Raw genomic sequence first — 22,157 nt, 5'->3', positions numbered from 1 at the left:
TTGAATGAATGATACATTCATGTGGCCTTATAGGATTCATTATTTCAATAAAATTTTACTCAACACCTACTGTGTGCCCATTTATATCCTAGATGTATCTAAGATATGATATCAGCCATGGGGAGCTTACAGTCCCTTAGAGAAACAGTGATATAAATTAACAGTTACAATGATACATAGTAATAAGTTCTACAATAGAGGAGAGTGTAAAGCACAAATTAGGAAGAAAGGAAGGCTGAGAGAAACTTCACAGAAAGAAAAGACTTTAGATTACAAAGCACAATACTGCTGTCAGTGGTTAAGAATAAGGGCACTCGTGCAGACAACCTGGGCTCAATTCTGGCTCTTCTATTTATCACCTGTGCAAACTTGAGCACTGGCCTCCATTGTTTCATTAATAAAATGTGGGTAAAAATAGTGCCTACCTCAAAGATTATGAATATTCACTAATTATGAACATAAGGTGCTTAGCACTATGTACCAATCAATTCATTTCAGTTTCGTTATTATTAAAACATTATCACCGATGAATGGGAGTCTGCAGCTACAGAAGAGGTTAAACAAAGACCATTCAGTACCTCTGAGAAAGGTAAATGGGTAGCCTGTGGGAAACCTTACTTCAAGTAATGTAACCTCTTCTCCGATGAAGATATCCTTCCACTCCTGTTCCCCTATGGCATTAGTCACTCTTTTGCACTTCCAGACTATATGTTTCTTATACTTTTCTTATGGCTTCAATTTCAGCCTCTCACTTAGTTGAGTGCATTTACATATCTAGCAAGTGCATATAAATTGCCATTCATTGAAGGATATGGTGAAATTCAGCTTAAACCGGACTTAAGTTCCTGACTATAAGATAGGAAAGGTTAACTGGCACAAAGGGAATTTATAAATGCCCTAAGAAAATCTACTTACTTGCTTAGATGCTAGCTTCCTTTCAAGAATGAACATAGCCAGAACACGCTAGCCTGTTTTAGACTTGCCAAGCCAGGCTTAAGAGGCCTAGTCATTTATTCAACAATTATTTGCCAAGCCCCGTTCAAGATTACAAAATTTAACATGACCTGGTGGAGGAAAAGAGAACAGGCTTTTACACAAATGATGGCAATAATCTGCGATCAGTGCTAATGACAGAAGCTTGGACAAGTCGATTCAGGGCGCCTGAAGATTGCAGCAAGTGCACCCAACAGGCTGAACGACGCAAGAAATCAGTGGCCTTACCAAGGAACTCCGTTTAGGGTCAATTACAGCACAATAACTAGGTACTGCGAGAGTGAAGCTGCAGAATGCCTGCACAGGGCGCCTTGGGGCTGCAGGCTTTGGCTGGCTTTGGCTGCCAGCGTCACGTGCACTCGGTCAACACACGTGTACAGGGCACCCACTGTGAGCCAGGCGCGACGCCAGGATGACACAGCGGGGGTCCCCAGGATAGGGTCTCAGGGTTACCCCAACAGCCTGGAGGACGCGAGGAGGGCTTCCCACACGCCACTTATTAGTAGGAACTTGGGATCTCGATGACACTTCAGAGTCAAAGCCTGAGTCCCGCAACCCGCGGACAGTCCACCACCACCGGATTTGAGGAGGGGGCGGGTCAGCCCTCGGAAAGCCTCAGCCAGAATCCTGAGGACACCGCACCTGCTCCAACCCCAGCTCCAAGCCCAGCTGAGAAGCGAAACTCACCGGAGGCCACGGATGCTATCACCACGGGGAAACCCTAGCCCCGGCCAAAGACCGACTTCTAACAAACCCCCTTACCCGGGATCTAATCTACTAGCTCCTTCCTCGTCCCAACCGAACTCAGAAGTGCTGAGGCCATTGATGAGCAGCCTCGTCCTTCAATCGCCTGCTAGAACCTGCTCTGGTGGGCGGGGCCATGCCGGCTCGGGGCGGGGCGCAGAGGCGGAAGTCTCCGCCTTTCTCAAGCTTAGTTGAGAAGTCCACCTGCAGTTGCAAATGTATGGCTGTTTGAAAGCGGGCGCCAGCGGTGGCGGGAAGCTCCTCCTGTGCTCCCATTGGTGGATTCGTGAGCCAATTACGAAATGATTGACTATGGAGCGGGCGGGCTTATGGTTGCTTAGAAACGCCCAGGCGCCTGGCCTCAGGCCTTTGGCGAGGAAGAACCTGGTCTTGTCTGGGGCCGGTTGCCCCTTCCTTCACCACCTGGTTCCCCCAACCGCTCACGCTGCTCTTTCAATTCCCAAACCTCAGTTTTCGGCTGCAGCACACAGAATCCCTCACTTTCCCCGCCGAACCCCTACCTTGAAGGTTTTTTCACTTGCCCTTCTCTAAGGTGCCTGCTTCCCCATCACCCAAACAGGCTTAGATGTAATTTTGCTTTGTCTTCTTGCTTATTGGGTCCTGCCTTGTTTGAATTTGTATTTCTTTCATTACTGATGAGTTAGCACATTTTCCCAAGTGTGTGTTCACTACTTGAATTTCCTCAAGTGTGAATGTTCTCGTCACTTGGGTATATGCTAACCTGTCCTTTAAGACAGTGCTGTCCAGTATGCACTAAAGCCCATTCTGTATCCACCTTCCAAGTTAAAGGGTTCCAGTGAATATCGAGGAGTTGGTAGCACTGGGTTCACATACCTTTTTACCTTCCTCATACATACGAGAAAACCCTTTCTGCTATGGTATGGAGAAAAATGGTTGTTTAAGGCTTTTCATAATCTGACTAGTTTTCTTCCCACCCCAGTGATGCCTACACTGGCCCCTGTAATCCCATCAACTAACCTAAGGTTATGCCATATAATAGGTACTCACTCAATCCATAGCAATAACTGAGTGAAATTACTGGCTGAGCTGCCTATCGTTCCCAGAGCGCTTTTGTTTTGCTCACGCTCTTTCACCTGTATTGCCCTATCTTACTTACCTACTCAGTCTTCAAGACAGATGAGCACCTCCTCTGAAGACTTTCACGACACACTTCCCTCCCTTGGCAGAAACAACCCCTCTTACATCTGTTTACAGTATAGGTATCTTATGGTGCTTATTATCTTCTACAATTAGTTGTGTGTCTGATTTACTCAGTTCAATGTTAATATCTTGAGGTACTCACATTGCTCCTTGGACATCAAACATGCTTCATAGTCCCTGGTGGACACTCAAAGTTGTTAAGTGAGCAGATAAATGAATGAACAAATAAATGAAGGCTTCTGTGCCAGAAAATGTGAGTAAAAGGCATTCAGGTAAATGGCAGTTGTTGAAACCTGAGCCAAGGTATCTGTTAGTGGGAACTAGGCTTGGATTAAGAGGATGCTAAGTAATCCCTGCCCACAAACATAGAGGTGAACACATAAAATATATAAGGGGGGGCAAAGCACATGAGGAGACAATGTTTATAATCCCTTACACAGTGCTTTAGAATTTGGTAAGTTCTTTCACAGACAGTAGCTCATGTGTTCCTCACAACAAACCTGTGAGGGGCTAGGACAGGTAAAAAAATGACTAAATAAATAAATAAATAAGTGACTTGTCCAAAGCTACACAGCTAATATGAGAGGAAGAATTTGAATACATATCCTTTATCTCCAAATCCAGAGCTATTTGTATTTAATAGTATATTAAATGTGAGATTTAAGTACGTATGTCACAAAAGATGCAAAGTAAAGAATAAATCAGAGCCTCTTGCCTCTAAAAATGGATTTGGGTAGAGTTTTACAGGTATAATCAATGAAATTTTCTTGACTGCCTATCTTGTGTAGTTCCTGGCCTCAATGCTTGAATATAAAGTGTGAGGCAGGACCCTTACCCTCCAGATAATCATACTCGTTAGCAGTGCAAGGTGCTTACATAAGAAGGCAAATCTCTCTCTCTCTCTCTCTCTCTCTCTCTCTCTCTCTCTCACACACACACACACACACACACACACACACACACACAGTTTACTACATGCAATATAAGAATGGGTGATGATTCTGGGGAAAAATGAGCATTTAAGAAAGGATTTATCTGACCAAGTTCTTGGAAGAAGAGGAAAAGAGAGTCAACAGGAAGGTTGTTAGCATGAGTGATTGTAAGGTGAAACCAGACCACCAAGAGTAAAGGATTCTTATATTTAGAGGTATGAGTGAAGAAGTACACTGAAAAGGAGCAGCCAATAGAAGAGCTTGATGCCTGAAGAAATAGGAAAGCCATGTTATACATGTAAGGTAAGGTGTAAACAAGGAACGAACTTGACATGTCCAGGGAAACACAACCAGACAAAATCATTATGGGGCAATAAAATAAATGTGGGGAAAGAGAGAAAAACTGCCAAAGACCTTGAGTGCTAGACAAGATATTATTTCTGGAATGTTGGGTCAATATTTATCTTGCATTTTTTAAACAGACACACCTGTGAGCTGGGAGGGACGCTACCTCTACCAGACCTGTTTGTTTCTAGGGGAAATGTCATGTTGCTGATGAGATGTGGTCCTTCCCATTCAGAACATATATAAAGGTGGAGCTAAACCATCATTCCTCTTTCTTCCAATCTTCTCTTCGGTGCCAAAGCTATCAGGTCAAAGCAAAGCCATTATGAAATAAACAGTGCTATCCTTAAAAGAACACTGAACTTAAAAATGATCCAAGTTTAAGTTCCAGCTCTCTCACCCACTAGTTTTTATCCACAATTTATTTAACCCCTGAGCCTCAAAGTTCTTATTTAAAAATAAGAATAATATCTACTCTGCGGTATTGTAAAAAAGGATGAAATGATATTGCGTTTAAAATGTAGAAATGCTATTGAACTGAATGTTATTTAACTGAGGGAGATCAGAACATTATTTGTAATACATTCAATAATATTTTTTGAGCATCCACTTTGCACCAAACACTATTCTAGGGGATCATTTAATACTGACACATGGATCAAAATGCCTGCCCTAATTAACCCTAATCACCAAATCTACTCTGGTCCAAGGTCACCATAACTTTAGTACCATCACTTCCCCACCACTCCAAGACCTGGCCACACCTAATTTGTTCAAAGGTAAGCACCAGACCCAAGCTGTGCCACTCATTTTCCCTTCCCAGGTAACTGAAATAAGACGTAATGAAACTGAGTCAGGTGGTAACCATACAGAAGAGAAGCAGACTTTTATTACAGTTGTCTGTATTTTATGGGAAATATACCACTTCCATTTATGGAAGTATATGTATATTGTGGAGTCTAGACTGAAGATCATGAACTTCTGTCACTCAAAGCCATAGATCTGTCTGGTTCTAACACATTGTAAAGTCTAACAGTTAAGTTTTTCCTTGGGTTCTGTGATAACCTGAACCTTAAAACACTTTTTGACTTGAGCTGACTTGGGTCATTTAGGGGTTGAATAGTGTCCCCCCAAATTTCGTGTCCACCCAGAACTCAGAATGTGACCTTATTTGGAAATAGGATCTTGCAAATGTAATTAGTTAATATCGATAAGGATAGGCCCTAAATCTAAGACTGATGTCCTTAAAAGAAGAGAAAATGAATCTGAAACTAATGTAATATTCTGTGTCAATTGAATACACACACAAACATATATATATATATATATATATGTGTGTATATATATATATATACACACATATATATATATACACACATATATATATATATGTTACTGTAGTACAGAGTTCACTGTTAAAATGTGTAATTTCCTCAACAACAACAAAAAAAAAGAAGCAAGAAGAGGTAAAGACACAGAAAGACACACAAGGAGAAGACAGCCATGTAAAGATGAAGGCAGAAATAAGAGTTATGTTGCCACAACCCAGGGAAAACACCCAGGGCCGCCAGAAGCTGGCAAGGGATTCTTCTCCAGAACCTTCAGAAGGAACATGGTCCTGCCAACACCTTGATTTCAGACTTTTAGTCTCCAGTACTGAGAGAGAATAAATTTTCTTGTTTTAAGCCACTTAGTTTGTGGTACTTTGTAGCAGGAGCCCCAGGAAGTTAATGCACGTGGGTTTTCATTCCTTGGAACCAAACATTTATGACTAAGATACATCTGTGACAATAGATCGTATCTGAAAAGTCTAAACCAGTGATTCTCCAAGTATGATCCATGGCCCACTGCTGGACCTCAAGGATATTCCAGACGGTTCATTAAATGATACAAACCACAACAGTTTCTTCAGTTCTCATGGGAAAATAACTTGCAATTTTATAGGCTTTTATTTTTATATACAACTAAAGTTTACCTACTAGGAATATACCAAGTAAGATAATGAGGGGTTATTAATGCTTAGAATTTGTTACAAGTATCACATTATTTAAGCTCACCAAGAACAGTTTTCATCTCTTCTATGTGCAGCATTATAAAACTCCTGCTTGCGCATACTTGAAGATAACTGAAATACTCACTTTTGGGAGAAGGGCATAAATATTAGTGTCATTCCCAGGCAATTGTGGGTTTTAAGGGCTATTATTCCCACATCTTAATTATGAACTATCTTTGCTTGGCTTAATATCAATTAAATTTGTTGTAAGCTGTTTGGTTAACTCAACTGTGTATACTGTGGAACTATTTTAATACATGAATTTCCACTTTTCCTATAATGACTTTAAAATAATATCCAAGTTCAGGTTCCACTTTTGTCATTAGTCATCTATTAGTAAAGTCATCAATTTGTAATTCCTCTGAAGTTTGCTTATACTCTCTGGAAATGTGTTAGGTATAAATTTGTTCTGTTTAAATAACTGACAACACACTGTCAAGGAAAGTGATAAAATTACTCATTTTTTGAAAAGTTCATAGGGCAGTATTTTGGAATATAAAATCATATGAATGGTATTTCTCCTTTAAAAGTAAATAAGCAATTCCTATCATTCCTCTTCAGTTCTTTCTTGTCATTGAGTTATTTTTCCACTACCTAAACAAACAAATAAAAAGGGGGGTTGAGGGATGAAAGTTATGTGGGGTAATAGGTCTTTTGCCCCTTCCGTGGTCTTTGGTCAAAAGTGTGAGAGCCAATTGCCTGAACTTAATGTTTAGGATTCACACCAAGGTTTTGAATCAGAAAACCTATCAGAAGAAGTGACGGCAACCATTTGATAAAGATCCAAGGCTGCAAAAATTATATTTGAATGTGAAATGCAGACCCTCCCAGATGCCATATTGCTTCTGTTACTTGAAACAGTGGGTTGAAAAGGAAAGAAAGAAGTACCAAAACAAGATCATAAAATTGGTGTGTATTTGAAATGCTTATATAACACGTTCAAAGCAGATTAATGAGATACGATGTGATGCTACCATAAGAAAATAACAAGATTTATTTTTTATTTTTTTAATGTGTATTCCTTTATGAGAGAGAGAGAGACAGAGAGCAAGTGGGGGTGGGACACAGAAAGAGGGAGACACAGAATCTGAAGCAGGCTCTAGGCTCTGAGCTGTCAGCACAGAGCCCGACATAGGGCTCTAACTCACAAACTGAGATCATGACCTGAACCAAAGTCTGACGCTTAACCCACTGAGCCTCAGGCACCCTGAAAATTACAGGATTTCTTTAAAATGTTCATGTATTTGAACACTTAGTCCAGTAATGGGACACATGGTTAAAGTTATTTGATGTTCTTCTGCCTTGGGTTAGGTTCTCAAAAGTGAACCTTGGGATGGAAATTTGAGTGCATAGATAGGATTTATTAAGGAAGAGCTTTCCAGAGAAAATTGTTAGGGAATGAGGAAGCAGGACAGGAAAAGGGAAAAGCCAAGCAGGCACGTGCTTTCAGGAGATGTGCCGGCCAGTCTGACCCCCCGGGAACTCTGGAGTTTAATCAGAATGGGACAAGAGAGGTGGGCTTTCCCACTCTTGCACTAGTGATGGTGGCAAGGAAGAGGAGAAGGAAACTCACAGGCACTTCTGGCTCCTGGTGACTCAAAGCAGCTCCCCTTACCTGAGGCTGTGCCCAGAAACAAAAGTCAATCACTCTGCAGGCAGTTAGGAGCAAAACACACAGAGACTGGCAGTGGGGCATGCAGAAATGATTCCAGGAATCTGAGAGGGGCTGGGCAGAGCTGGCAATGGCTGGCAAGACATCTGTGTTTGCCATCCTTTGATCTTGTCAGCATATCTCCAGAGGCGATATCAAACATGTTTGAGGCCCTTCATGAAGGTGGCTTCATGCAGTTCATCCTGATGACCCCTCCTAGTCCTGACATGACAGGACCTAGGATAACCAAGATGATCCTACGACCACATTCAGCGAAAGTGCCAACATGAAAGTAGTTTTACCCCCAAACCTTTTTTAAATTAAACTTTTTATTTTGGAAAAATTGCACATTCACATGCAGTTGTGAGAAACAATACAGGGACATCTTTAAGCTTTATCCAGTTTGCACCAATAATAACATCTTTTTCAAAACTATAATACATTATCACAACCACGATATCCACACTGATACAGTCAAAAATCAAAAAACAATTACATCACACAAGGATTCCTCATGTTGCCCTTTTATAACCGTACCCACTTTCCTCCCCACACTTGCTCCCTCCTTAATACCTAATCTATTCTTCATTTCCATAATTTTATCATTTCAAGAAGGTTACATAAATACAGTCCTTACCTATAGTAAGGACTATAGTATGTAACCTTTTGGGATTAGCTTTTTTTGCTCTGCATAATTCTCTGGAGATTCAGCCCAGTTGTATGCATCAGCAGGTTATTCCTTTTCATTGCTGACTAGTGTTTCATGGTATGCCTGTACTACAGTTTCTTTATCCATTCACCCATTGAAGGAACATCTGGGATGTTGCCAGTTTTAGGTCATTACAAACAAAGTTACTCTAAAAATTTCTGTCCCAGTTTTTGTATAAATGTAAGTTTTCATTTTTCTCTGTGATCTAAGCCCAGCAGAATTACTGGGTTGAATGTTAGCTGTACGTTTAGTTTCTTAAATAAACTACCAAACTGCTTTCCAGAGTGGCTGTACTATTTTACATTTTCACCAGGAATGGATGTGTGACTGACTTCCTCCTCATTGAGCCAGCATTTGGTATTGTCAACATTTTTCACTTATCCATTCAGATATGTGTATAGTAATATCTAATTGTGATTTTAATTTGCATTTCCTTACTGGCTAATGATTTTTTTTAATGTTTTATTATTTATTCTTGAGAGACAGAGAGACAGCGTGAATGGGGGAGGGGCAGTGAGAGGGAGACACAGAATCTGAAGCAGGCTCCAGGCTCCCAGCTGTCAGCACAGAGCTCGAAGTGGGGCTCAAACTCATGAACCATGAGATCATGACCCAAGCTGAAGTTGGACGCTCAACCAACTGAGCCACCCAGGTGCCCCAATTTTTTTTAAAGTTTACCTATTTGAGAGAGAGAGAGAGAGTGTGTGTGTGTGTGTACACACGAGGGGAAGAGAGAAAGGGAGACAAAATCCCAAGCAAGCTCCTCTGTGCTGTCAGTGCAGAGCCTGACACAGAACTTGATCTCACGAACTGTGAGCTAATGATTTTGACCTGACTGGCTAATGATTTTGAACACATTTCATGTGCTTGCTTGCCATCTGTGTATCTTCAGTGAATTGTCTGTTCGCGTTTTTTGTCCACTTTCCAATGAGATGTTTTTACTGTTGAGTTTTGAGGGCTTTTTTTTTAATACATTCGGGATACTAGCCCTCTGTCGGATAAGTGGTTTGCAAATATTTTTTCCCAGTCTACAGCGTGCCCTTCATCTTCTTTACAGAGTCTTTCACAGAATAAAAATTTATTATTTTGGTAAAATACAATGTCCTAATTTTTCCTTTAATGGATCATATCAAGTCTAAAAACTCTTTGCCTGGCCCTATATCCTAAAGATTTTCTCCTGTGCTTTTCTTTCCTAAAAGTCTCATAGTTTTACATTTGATGTTTAAATCCATAATCCATTTGAATTAATGTTTATGCGAAGTGTGAGGTTTGTTCTCTTGCCTACAGATGTCCAATTACTTCAATACCATTTGTTGAAAAGGCTCTTTCTTCCGTTCAGTATAATGTCCCCAGCCTCCTTGCTATGGGGTCACCAGGGCTGTGGGAGTCCCTCCACTGGAGGCCACACCTCCTAAAAGGCAGTCTTTCCACAGCTCTCTCTCTCCAGATTCTGTTACTGTGCTCTCCACTTACCCATTCGCTGGCCCCAGGGCACCTCATTCTCCCTGGTGGTTTCCCCATACTCTGCCCACACCTTTGTAAATAGTCCCTTTATTAAACTCTCCTCAAATTACCCAATTTAAGTGAGCCATCTGTTTCCGGTTAGGATCAGGATCCTGCAAATAAATTTTCCACATCCCAAACATCAGACATAAATACCGTGAATTGTCACAAAGAAATAATCATTTATTTTTTTTTGAAAAGTTGTTTACAGGTATTTATAGGCAAATGGATTTCCACTTTAAAACAGATGAAGATAAATGTGTGTCATTAAAATAGCATGCAATCAAACATTTCTTCTGCTGTTTCATTCTGGTTTAACTGTGTCTGTGGTACTTGGTAAGTGCATTATTTGCTTATCTAACTACTATAACATTACAGTCAAACACGGATTTTCCATGTACTGGTGCCTCATGTACCAGTGCCCATGTACTACTCACATCATTTATACTCTTGGCATCTATTTGTATCAGAAACTTTTTCTTGTGACCCAGTTAACACTCTTTTCAAACAGACTGAGACCACAACCCTGCTCTGTCTCTGAAAGGTGACTGGATCACCCATAAATTTCTATGATCTACACTCATGCTAACCCCCTTTGTGAGGATGAACAATCAAGAACCAAGGTATATGGAAAACTGATGAAAGAGACATTATTTTCTAGTTGTATAAAAGGAAACAAACCTACCTATGCAATCAGTGGCAGTAGAAGTAGAATAAAATCATAAACCTTTACAGAAAAATATTAGAGTTCAGTGCACTTGGTTTCTGATGATTTCTACCCAAAAAAATTTTCTTGTATTTTATTTAAAACTTAGCAAATATATCGCAATTACAAAGGTTAAGTTGTATCTACAGAGCCAAAATGAAGTGGGGTTAAGGCAACTGTCCAGATTACTCGGACTAAAAAAATCACCCCAAAGTCATGGCCAAACCATTATATGCAAAGGTGACTAAAAGACTGAAGCAGTTGTCTTCTACTCCAAACAACCAAATCCACTTCTACCATCATCCTGATAGCACTCCAAAGGTTCAATGTCTTTGACTAAAGGCTTGGGGTCTCCGCTACCTAAATGTTGATTTCAGTTGTGCCATTTGTTCTGGGAGTATAGATGCAGGCTAAAGGAAAAACCTCAAGTTTTCGTCTTAATGACACAAACTGATTATCAACACTGACCCCTAATAAATGGAAAATTTGCTTCTTATAGACTTATGTTACAGCTGAGATAGACTTCTAAATTTACCTAGCCCAATTCCCTTATTTCATAGACAAGGAAATGGGCGTCCAGACAGGTTTAGCAGCTCGCTCACAGTCACATAGAGAAAACTGTCCAGCACTTTTCTCTACACAACACTTAATTATACCCTCAGATCACCAGTGTACTTACATGTGGCAAACCCTTCCAACTGCTTCATTCAATATGTCTTCTCCCTTCTGCATTTTGTCTGACCATATCTAGAAAAGATGCTAAGGATACATGTAGATTCAGTCATAGCCAATCAAGAGGATATTTCTCCATACTTTCAAATAGAATCAATACTTTAATAAGAATGAAACCAATTTGGATATTGAATATGAAGAACACTGGTTTGTCTGCCGTGTTTTAAATCCATGCACGCATGAGCTTCCTTTGTGGGAGGGTAAGGGGAAGGAAAGGGGGAGAACCACGATGGAATCAGAAATGACTGATAGATTTGGGTTCTTCAGCTTGCTCTGTGCTGCATACAAAGTGTCCAAATAGCAAAGACTGAGAAATACTAGGCCAAAGAATTTAGGCCCCAACCCTTGGCTAGTAAATGAGACAGGCCAATGAAACAGACCAATGCTTTCAGTGGCTTTTGTTTTGATTCCACTGGCATAGACACCATCCAAATTCAATGTCAAATTTATTTGATCATTGTAGTGAAAGTGCTACTAAACAGAAAATCTGATAAAGTCAATAACTATCAAGCAAATTGCGTCTTATTTTTGTAACAAGGAAAAACTTTTTTTTTGGCAAATAGTTCTATAGTTATAGAATATGAAGACGCTTAGAACTAATCTCCCCAATATGAAAATGTCCCCAAATTATCAAGTTGAAAGGCACATACCACTGCCCCAGCAGTTCATCCAGGTAGTCTCTAGCATGGGAAATTTTAATTGTGCTTTTAGCTTGCTATCGATGCAATATGGCCTTAAAAAGTGACATCCGTGCATATGATAATTTCTTCTCAGATGGACCAATCCTCTTCCCCTTTTCTGATTTTCACTTTCTGAAGATCGATCTGTGTTAGTTCTTTATCATATAAAGGACATAGTCCATGATGCTCTTGGGAAAATGTAGTTCACAGATTGTGCTCTATTTTATCTATCAACCAAGTTTGGATTATCTTTGTATCCTAACACAAAATGAACTTTCTTGAAATATCAGTGTGATGGTACTTCCATATTGTCATTTGTTGGAATGCAGAAGTCCTGGATTATTATCTTTTCTCACTGGCTGTTTAAGGCTTACTTCACTTCCAGAAGAGATGATTGGCAAACTATTATCCATGTGGTATCTGATAAGGTGGCCAACATTATCAAACACATGATCCTTGGTCCTTACCTTCAAAAGGAAACACAAAGTCCTTAGGTTAAATGATAATAGCTCCCCTAAAAGATGTAAACAATCAGGAGGAAAAACAGACATATCCTTGAATGAGGTACTTGGGCTGAATGAAAAAAAGAAAAAAAGGAAAGGTACTTTTCAACTCTGTATCCCTTAGTAAACAATTTTCTCATTCCTCATTACCTTTTTAAAGCAATTTTCTGTCCCAGTCAGAAAAATGGTAAACATTTGTCACACAGTTCAAATTTACAACCAACCTGTTTGCCACGTTACTGTTTGATATATTCTATCATGTCACCATTCCTATAAATATTTAACTGTATACACAAGCATGACTCCTGGGATTACAATTTTGACCCAGCAAGCAGACTGCTTCTAAAATATCTTGTGTCTGTAGGAAGCAGGCCCTTCTGGAGAAGTCCTGCCTCTCCGTGGAGGCTGAACACAAATCCTGTCTCCTTTAAGAAGCCTCCTCAGACCTTCCCAATAGGTATTCTTATCTCCTTCCTGCATTCTTCACAGTAGCTGATTCATAAATATTTGCTACATGGAACTTCTCGTCTGCATGCCAAAGCAACTCAGTTTCCCAATGCCTGCCTTCTCCCGAGGACTTTCCTCCCCAATATTACTGTATCCTCACCCTGTGCATGGGCAGAAGATAATACTCTCCATCATGACTCCATGGGCCATAATATAGTTCTGTTTGGAGGGTGGCTGGGAACTGTCAGGGAGTGGGAAGGCATGAGGTCAGAGAACACCTTGTTACGTGATTCTGCTACCTCTCTACAAGGGATTTTTTATTTCTGCTTAGATATTGATTTTCAGTGTATTAAAAAAATACACACTTATTGGAATTATTGACCTCATTTGAATATGATTATGAATTAGATACTGGTAATGTATCAATGCTTAAATTTCTTGATTTTGATCACTGTACTGTCTATGTAAGAGAAAATCCCTGTTCATAGGGAATACACACTCAAGGATTAGGAGAAAAAGGGCACAACGTTTACAATTTACTTATCAAACCAAGACTTGGAAACATTTTTATTTCCTTCATCTCAACCCCAACCCACGTCACATGAGCTGATCAGATCTGCCAGTCTGTGTTGTTAATTCCAGTTCACTCTGCTCTCTCTTTGTTTCTCCTACCTCCATTCTGGTTCAGACTTTCACTAGTTTTTACCTCAGATCCCCTAATTACATTCTTCTCTAATCAATCCTGTATACAAATGTCAAATTAATCTTCCACTACAGGGATGGGACACCTGCGTGGTTAGGTCAGTTAAGCCTCTGGCTCTTGGTTTCGGCTCAGGTCATGATCTCATGGTTCACAAGTTCAAGCCCCACATTGAGCTCTGCGAATGATAGTGTGGAGCCTACTTAGGATCCTCTCTCTCTCCCTCTCTCTGCCCCTCCCACGTGTGCTCTCTCAAAATACATAAACTTAAAAAAAAAACAACAACTTCCAGTGCAGGGATTATAAACTATCCACTCTCTAGCCAAACATACCAGGAGCTGTTTTAGTTAGCTCGGGGGGGGGGGGGGGGGGGGGCAGGGGGTAAGGCAGAGGTGCCCAATAAAGAGTTTTTAAGTATTTTGAATCAAAAATGGGGAGATTTCCTATAAAAATTTAGTTTTGCGGTTTCTTTGGGAAAATTAAATCTGGCTACACTGGGCCCTTCCTCCAAATGGCAGCAACAGACTGAGGCTGAGTGTGACAGTCCCCCTTACACAGGACATGTGCTTCCCAGTTAGTTCATCACAGCCCACCACACTCTATGTTCATTCCACCATTCGCCCAGCTTTACGCACTTATGATACGGGCCAGGCCCTGCAAACATTTGCTGCTGTGACCCCAATCACACTTCTGTGTGTGTGTGTGTGTGTGTGTGTGTGTGTGTGTAGAGAGAGAGAGAGAGAGAGACAGAGAGAGAACAAAACCATAACATGAGATCTACCCCACGAACAAATTTTTTTAATTTTTTAAAATGTTTTATTTATTTTTGAGAGAGAGAGACACAGCATGAGCAGGGGAGGGGCAGAGAGAGAGGGAATCCAAAGCAGGCTCCAGGCTCTGAGCTGTCAGCACAGAGCCCGACGCAGGGCTCGAGCTCATGAACCATGAGATCATGATGTGAGCCAAAGTTGGACACTTAATCACCCAGGGGCCCCAACTTCACAAACAAAATTTTAAGTGTACAATATAGTAAACTCTAAGCACAGTGTTGTACAGCAGATCACTAGAACTTTTTCATCTTACATGACTGAAACCTACACCCAGTAAACAACAACAACCCATTGCCTCTGCCTCACCAGGCCCTGTCAACTAGTGTTCTACTTTCTAAGAGTTTTCACTACCTTAGATATTTCATGTAAGTGGAATCACGCATTATTTGTTGCTCAGTGACTGGCTTATTTCAATCAGAAGGATGTTCTCCAGGTTCATTCGTGTTTGTAGTATGTGACAGACTCTGTCATCTTCTGTACGGCTGGATAGCATTCCATATATATATGGTGCAAATGTCTCCTTAAGATCTGGATTTCAATTCTTTTGGGATAAATACCCATCCAATAAATATGGATCATATGCGAATTCCATTTTGAATTTTTTGAGGAAACTCTGCACCATTTTCTACAACAGCTACCCCATTTTACATTCCCACCAACAGGACACAGAGGTTACAATTTCTGTACACCCTCAACAACACCTGCTATCTTTTTGGTTTTTTGTTTTAATATTTATTTATTTATTTATTCTATTTTTTAAACGTTTACTTATTTATTTATTTAGAGAGAGAGAAAGAGCATGCACATGTGTGAGTAGGGGAGGGGCAAAAAGAGAGGAAGAGAGAGAATTCCAAGCAGACTCCACATAGAGCCCGATGTGGGGCTCCATCTCATGAACCATGAGATCCTGACCTGAGCCCAAATCAAGAGTTGGACTCATAACTGACTGAGCCACCCAGGTGCTCCTGTTTGTTATTTATTATGGCCATCCTGATAGGTGTGAGGTGATATCTTACTGTGAATTTGCATTTCCCTGATGATTATTGTTGTTGAGCATCTTTTCAAATACCTGCTGGCCATTTGTATGTCTTCTTTGGGAACGTGACTATTCAAGTCACCTGTCCATTTTTTAATCAGATTATTTGTCTTTTTGCTACTGAGTTCAAAATTTCATCATATGTTTTGAAAATTAACCCCTTATCAGATATATGGTTTGAAAATATTTTCTCCCATTCTGATTGTTCTTCGCTCTGTTGATTGTTTCCTTTGCTATGCAGGATTTTTTTAGTTGTATGTAGTCTCACTTGTCTATTTTTGCATTTGTTTGTATTTTTCAGTGTTATATCCAAGAAATCATTGCCAAGAACAAAATCATGAAGTTTTTCCTTATGTTTTCTCCTAGGGGTTTTATAGTTTCAGATATTACATATAAGTCTTTTATCTATTTTGAGTTAATTTTTCTGTGTGGTGTAAGATAAAGGTCCAATTTTATTCTTCTTCAGGTGGATATTGTTTTCCCAAAACCATTTGCTGAAAGAGTATTCTTTCCCCATTGTGAATTCTTGGCAACCTTTGCAAAGATCATTTGATCATACATAAATAGGTTTATCTCTGGGTTCCCTATTCTGTTCCATCTATGTATCTCTCTTTACTCCAGTACTATATTGGTTTGATTACTCTAGCTTTGAAATCATAAGTGTAATGTCTCCATCTTTGTTCTTCTTTGTCAAGATTGGCTATTTCGGGTTCTCTGTGGTTCTGAGTGAATATTAAGATTGTACTCCTATTTCTGTAAAAACTGCTATTAGAATTTTGATGGAAACTGCATTGAATCTGTAGATTACTTTGAGTAGTAATGACATTTTAACAACATGAAATCTTCTTATCAATGAACATGAGATGTCTTTTCATTTGTGTCTTCTTTAATTTCTCTCAGCAATGTTTTGAAGTTTTCAGTGCATAAGTCTTTTGCCTCCTGGGTTATGTTTATTCTTAAGTATTTTACTCTTTTTGATGGTATTGTAAATGAGATTATTTTCTTAATTTCCTTTTCAGAGTGTTATTATTTACACATGCAACTGATGTTTGTATGTTCGTTTTCTATTCTGTAATGTTGCCACACTTGTTGATTAGTCATAACAGGATTTTCGTGGAATATTTAGGATTTTCTACATATAAGATTCTATCACCTGTGAAGCAATATACTTCTTCCTTTCCAATTTGGATGTCTTTTATTTCTTTTTTCTTCCCTAATTTCTCTGGCTAGTACTTCCAGTACTATGTTGGTTGTAGTACTTCACCACTAAAAGTGGTGAGAGGAAAAGATTTCTGTTTTTTATGTGGGGTATGATATTAGCTGTAGGCTTTACATATATGGCTTTTATTATGCTGAGGTCATTTCTTTCTACTCCTAGTTTGTTGAGTGTTGTTTTGAGTTTTTTTAATCATGAAAGGGTGTTGAATTTTATCAAATGCTTTTTGTTCATCTATTGGGATGATCATATGATTTTTATTCTTCATTTATTAATGTGGTGTGCCATATTGATTGATGTCCTTTGTTGAACCTTCCTGGCAATCCAGGGATATATCTTACTTGGTCATGGTGTATGATCTTTTAGTGAACTACTGAACTTTGTTTGCTAGCATTTAGTTAAAGATTTTTATATATATGTTCATTAGGCATATTGGCCTGTTTTCTTTTCTTGTAGTATCTTTTTCTGGTTTTGGTATATGGGTAAGGTAGGCTTCATAAAATGAGTTTGTAAGTATTTTGTCCTCTTCAGTTTTGGGGGGTGGGGAAAGCTTAATAAGCATTGGCATTCATTCTTCTTTAAATGTTTGAAAGAATTTACCAGTGAAACCATCTGGTCCTGGTCTTTTTTTTTTTTTTTTTTTTTTTTTTTTTTTAATGAACAGTTTTTGATTAGTGATTCAGTCTCCTTACTAGTAATTCATCTGTTCAGATTTTCTATTTCTTCATGAATAAATCTTGGTAGGTTGCATATTTTTTAGGAATTTATCCCTTTCTTCTGGGTTATCCAATTTGTTGGCATATAATTGTTCTTAATCTCTTATAATCATTTAATCTCTATGGCATCAGTTGTAATGTCTCCTCTTTCATTTCTGATTTTATTTATTTGCGTCTTCTCTCTTCTTAGCCAACCTAGCTAAAGGTTTGTCAGTTTTGTTCATCTTTTCAAAACACCAACTTGTAGTTTTGTGGATTTTTCCTATTATTTTTCTATTCTCTTTCACTTATTTCTGCTCTAATCTGAATTATTTCCTTTCTTCTGCTACTTTTGGGTTTAGTTTGTTCTTTTTGTAGTTCCTTGAGGTGTTAGATTGTTTATTAGAAAGCTTTCTTTTTTTTTTTTTCAGTGTAGGCATTTATCACCATCAACTTTCTTCCTATTGCTTTCACTGTGTTTCGTAGATCCAGTGTATTTTTCATTTCCATTTGTTTTCAAATATTTTCTAATTTCCCTTTAATTTTTTCTTTGACACTGGCTGTTCAATAGTGTATTAATTCTGCATATTTGTGAATTTCCCAGTTCTCTTTCTGCCATTAACTTCTAGTTTCATTCCAGTGTGATCAGAAAAGATACTTGGTATAATTCATTCTTCTTTAATTTCCTAATGCTTGTTTTGTGACCTAACACGTGATCCATCTTAGTATTTGTGATCTAACAGGTGAATGTTCTGAGTATGCTTGAAAAGAATGTGTATTCTGCTGCTGTTGGGAGGAATGCTCTGCATATGTCTGTTAGGTCCATTTGGTCTATAGTGTTGTTCAAGTACTTCTGACTGGAGGTTCTATCTATTGTCAAAAGTGGGGCACTGAAATCTCCCACTATTATTGTATTACTATTTCTCCCTTCAGTTCTGTCAACGTTTGTATCATATATTTGGGTAGTCTGATGTTGAGTGCATATACATTTATAATTGTCATATCTTTCTGGTGAATTGATCTCTGCTCAGGTCATGATCTTGGGGTTCGTGAGTTTGAGCCCCACGTCAGGCTCTGTGCTGACAGCTCAGAGCCTGGAGCCTGCTTTGAATTCTGTGTCTCCTTCTCCCTCTGCCCCTCCACCACTCTCTCTCTCTCTGTCTCTCTCTCTCTCAAAAATGAATACACATTTTAAAAACGCAAAAAATAAAATAAAGTGAGTCTCTTCTAGACAGCATAGAGTTGGATCTTGCTTTATATCCATTCAGCTAGTCTATATTTTTTGACTGGGGAGCTTAATCCATTTACATTTAAACTAATTATTAATAAGGAAGGACTATTACCATTTTGTTAACTGTCTTTTGCCCAGGATTGTTTCTGTCTACAGGCATCCTCTGCCCAGCCATACATCTTTTATCGACTTAATATCATTCTTCTGCTCTGTCTGTTCCTGTGCTTCCTTTCCTATTCTCCAAATGTACCCCTTTAAAATTTTTTCTGTCCTTCAAGGTTCACCTTACATGTCAGACCCTACAAGAAGCCTTTTCAGTTTGCCTCAAAGACAGTACTCCTCTATGCTGAGAAATACCATAATACTTTGGTTGAACCATTCTTATGTCATTCACACTTGTGTTATAATTATTTAAGTATCTGTTTTATGAAATTATAAGCACCCTGAGAGCAAGGACAATGTATGTAACACTGAGCAACAGTCAACTATGAACCTTTGTACTCCCATGTAGTAGGTATTCATTTAATTCACTAGATTGAACTGAGAAGAGTGGAAAGAGCTGTCCTCTACCTGAACCTCCAGGGTGGTTCCCTCTCAAACCCCTCCACTGGCCTCTAGTTAACACTTCCTGCTCCAACTGGAGGGTTCAAGAAAAAGGAAACCTTTAGCCTTATCATGCTTCAATATCAGGTTTGGGATCGATCATTCAGAGTAACCTTAGTTACAACAACCTGTGAAAACATAAGAGGTCAATGATACCTTGCCTTCAGGATCCACCAGGAGAAGATGCTTTGCCTGGCCTCCCTGAAGTCCACTTAGCACATACTGACCAGGAGATGTTGCACTTTCTCGAACCAAAAAGTCCCCATCCTTTACCAAGAGGCTCTCTGCTGCCTTCCTGCTCAGCTTGCCATGGTAGCAGTCTTCATTCCGCAGCTGCTGCTTAATGTGTGGCAAAGAATGTGAGCTGGCAGGCTGGGCCGTGGCACCTGGCTGAACAGTTTCTGGTGCTTCTACAGTCAAAACACAAAGAGAGGCATCACCAAGCTACCTCCTCCTTCCTTCATTCATTCATTCATTAATTCATTCAGCAAATATAACCTGAGGCCCTACTGTGTGTCGTGCACTGTTTAAATAATGCTGCTTCTAGAACAAATGGAGTTTTGTTTCCAGAACTTCCCACAGGCTTTAATTTAATGGTAGAACCAAACATTGCCTTTGGCTTCTGTTGGCAGGAAAGACTTGACCAGGTGCAGGAGTTTTCCTTTCAGATGAGAAATGGGACTGACCTGCGAGAATTGCTTTCATAACTGCGGAGAGAGGCACTCTATGTCCCAGGGGCTGTATGTTAAAGAAAAAAGAGGCTTACGCAGTACCTGGATCAAAGATACTTTGAAAACATTCCCAAACTCTTTGAAAATGCCTATGGTAACTTTGGACTATGCCCACTTTTTAGTATTTAGCTTTTTATTTTTTAAACCAAATTACTAATGTGCTTCAGAGATGCCTCTGACCAAAAACTTCAAAGCTATGCTGAACCTCACAGCATTCCTATTAAATGACAACTCTGGTGTTTGTGTCACTCACCTGCGTGGATAAAGCACAGTTAATCAGGTAAAATAAGGCAAAGCATCAAGGAGGCCATGGTCTGATGCAGTTCCCCAATGTTCTGCAGAACAAATACTCTCTAGAGTTGAGGGCAGAGGGGATGAAAAGGTATATCCAGGTGGCATGTAATAGTATTTTGATACTCATGGTAATAATAATTATTATGCAGTTCTCATTTATCATCTATGATAGGCAGCGCTCAGTGCTCTACACATATCTTGTTCGGTTCTCAAAACTAGACAGACAAGGAAATGGATCTTTAAAAAGACCACATGAATTACTCAAAGTCACATTGCTAATATGTTGTAAATCTGGGGTTTGAAATGACATCTATTTGACTCCAAAGCCCAGGTTCTTAATCACCACAGTCTAAAACCCTTGCCTTAAAAGTGAAAATCTTTCCATTATCAAAAGTGGTCTAGCCAACTCTACTTCTGCAGTACCTACAATGGTCCCAAGTAAAGAGCAAGCCTGGGGTGCCTGGACAGCTCAGTCGGTTAAGCGTCCGACTTCGGCTTAGGTCATGATCTCATGGTTTGTGGGTTTGAGCCCCCCATCGGACTCTGTGCTGACAGTTCAGAGTCTGGAGCCTGCTTCAGATTCTGTGTCTTCCTTGCTCTGCCCTTCCCCTGCTCACACTGTCTTTCTGTCTCTCTCAAAAATAAATAAACATTAAAAAAAATACCAAGGCTATCAGGATGATATACAGCATCTCCAGAAGTAATAAAAATTTTTAGGTCTGAATCCAGGTAAAAGTTGTATGGTTTACATGGCAAATTTACTAGGAAAATAACTGCAGAAATCAGACTTTGTCTATTTAAATGCAAAGGATCTTTTGCATAGAAGCCACCCTTCATCTTTATAAATGCAGAAGTGTGTTTCCATGTCCTTATGCAAGGGTCTCGCAAATGAGAAATCCTCTTAACTCTAAGTTCTACAACTTACACATGACAATCTCATGAAGTCATTGATACAGGCAACCAGTCCCTGCAGACATAACCCAATTCTCCTGTTAATATGTTATAGTTTTGTCGCTACTTAAGAACAGGATCCTCTCTGCATAGCACGATTATGATGCAGCATTCACAAATGTGTCTTTTTGAAAATATCTTGAGTCTGTATTTAATGGCTGAAAATATTCTCCTCCACAATCAGGTCCATCTATTGTTGCCAGAAAAAGGCTGAAAAAACATGTCCAGATTTGATAAATAATAAATGAAGTTGGCCTTAGTGCTGCTTGCTTTGAGGCATAATAGAGAACTCTGATAAGTAGTTGCATGTGTGTTTGTGTATGTGAGAGGGAAAATGTTTGTGTGAGTGGAAGAGAGATACATGCATGCGTGTGTGGGGGCACACATCTTAATGCATGATGGCTTTCAGTTTATTCTGAGATAAGGGTGGAGAGCTTTTGGACAAGGACAAAACAAAAGAAAAACAGACATGATATCATCTTGAAAACAGGCAACAGATCATGAGCCAGCCTGAGGATATGGACAATATTTTCCTAACACAGTTTCCCAGATTAGCAACAGAATAGCACACACTGTGCTGGGACATTTCAATCATCTAAAAATTTGCTGAAAATCTACTTTTCCTAAAACTAGAATATCTGAAAGATTTTTTTAAAATTTGTTTTAATTTTAAAAAGTTGTGCATGCTAC

At 39.4% G+C, this 22,157-nt stretch overlaps 2 protein-coding genes across 12 annotated transcripts in view; both read right to left on the bottom strand.

Annotated features, from left to right (window-relative positions):
* CEP152 (centrosomal protein 152) overlaps positions 1–1,844 on the bottom strand; it is a 104,185-nt gene extending 102,341 nt beyond the window's left edge. For 8 of the 11 annotated variants that reach the window (XR_009606021.3, XR_009606020.3, XM_060618599.3 and 5 more), the window contains exon 1: positions 1,681–1,787. The gene's annotated coding sequence lies outside the window, so the exon portion shown is untranslated. Of the gene's footprint in view, positions 1–915; positions 1,046–1,221; positions 1,335–1,680 lie in introns of those variants that run through there. The other 3 variants (XM_060618602.3, XM_060618600.3, XM_060618601.3) reach the window with 3 other exon arrangements.
* Positions 1,845–10,274: 8,430 nt separating this feature from the next.
* Positions 10,275–22,157, bottom strand: part of SHC4 (SHC adaptor protein 4) — a 129,530-nt gene continuing 117,647 nt past the window's right edge. Inside the window, exons 11-12 of the mRNA XM_060618596.3 lie at positions 19,648–19,901; positions 10,275–12,697 (exon numbers count right to left, since the gene is read on the bottom strand). Of these exons, the coding sequence (XP_060474579.1) occupies positions 12,542–12,697; positions 19,648–19,901 (410 nt within the window). The 3' untranslated portion in view covers positions 10,275–12,541. The remainder of the gene's footprint in view (positions 12,698–19,647; positions 19,902–22,157) is intronic.

The sequence above is a fragment of the Panthera onca genome, chromosome B3 (assembly GCF_046562875.1).
Source record: "Panthera onca isolate mPanOnc1 chromosome B3, mPanOnc1 haplotype 2, whole genome shotgun sequence".
Lineage (NCBI taxonomy): Eukaryota > Metazoa > Chordata > Mammalia > Carnivora > Felidae > Panthera > Panthera onca.
The sequence above is the reverse complement of the archived record's forward strand: the minus strand, read 5'-3'. Positions and strand labels throughout refer to the sequence as shown.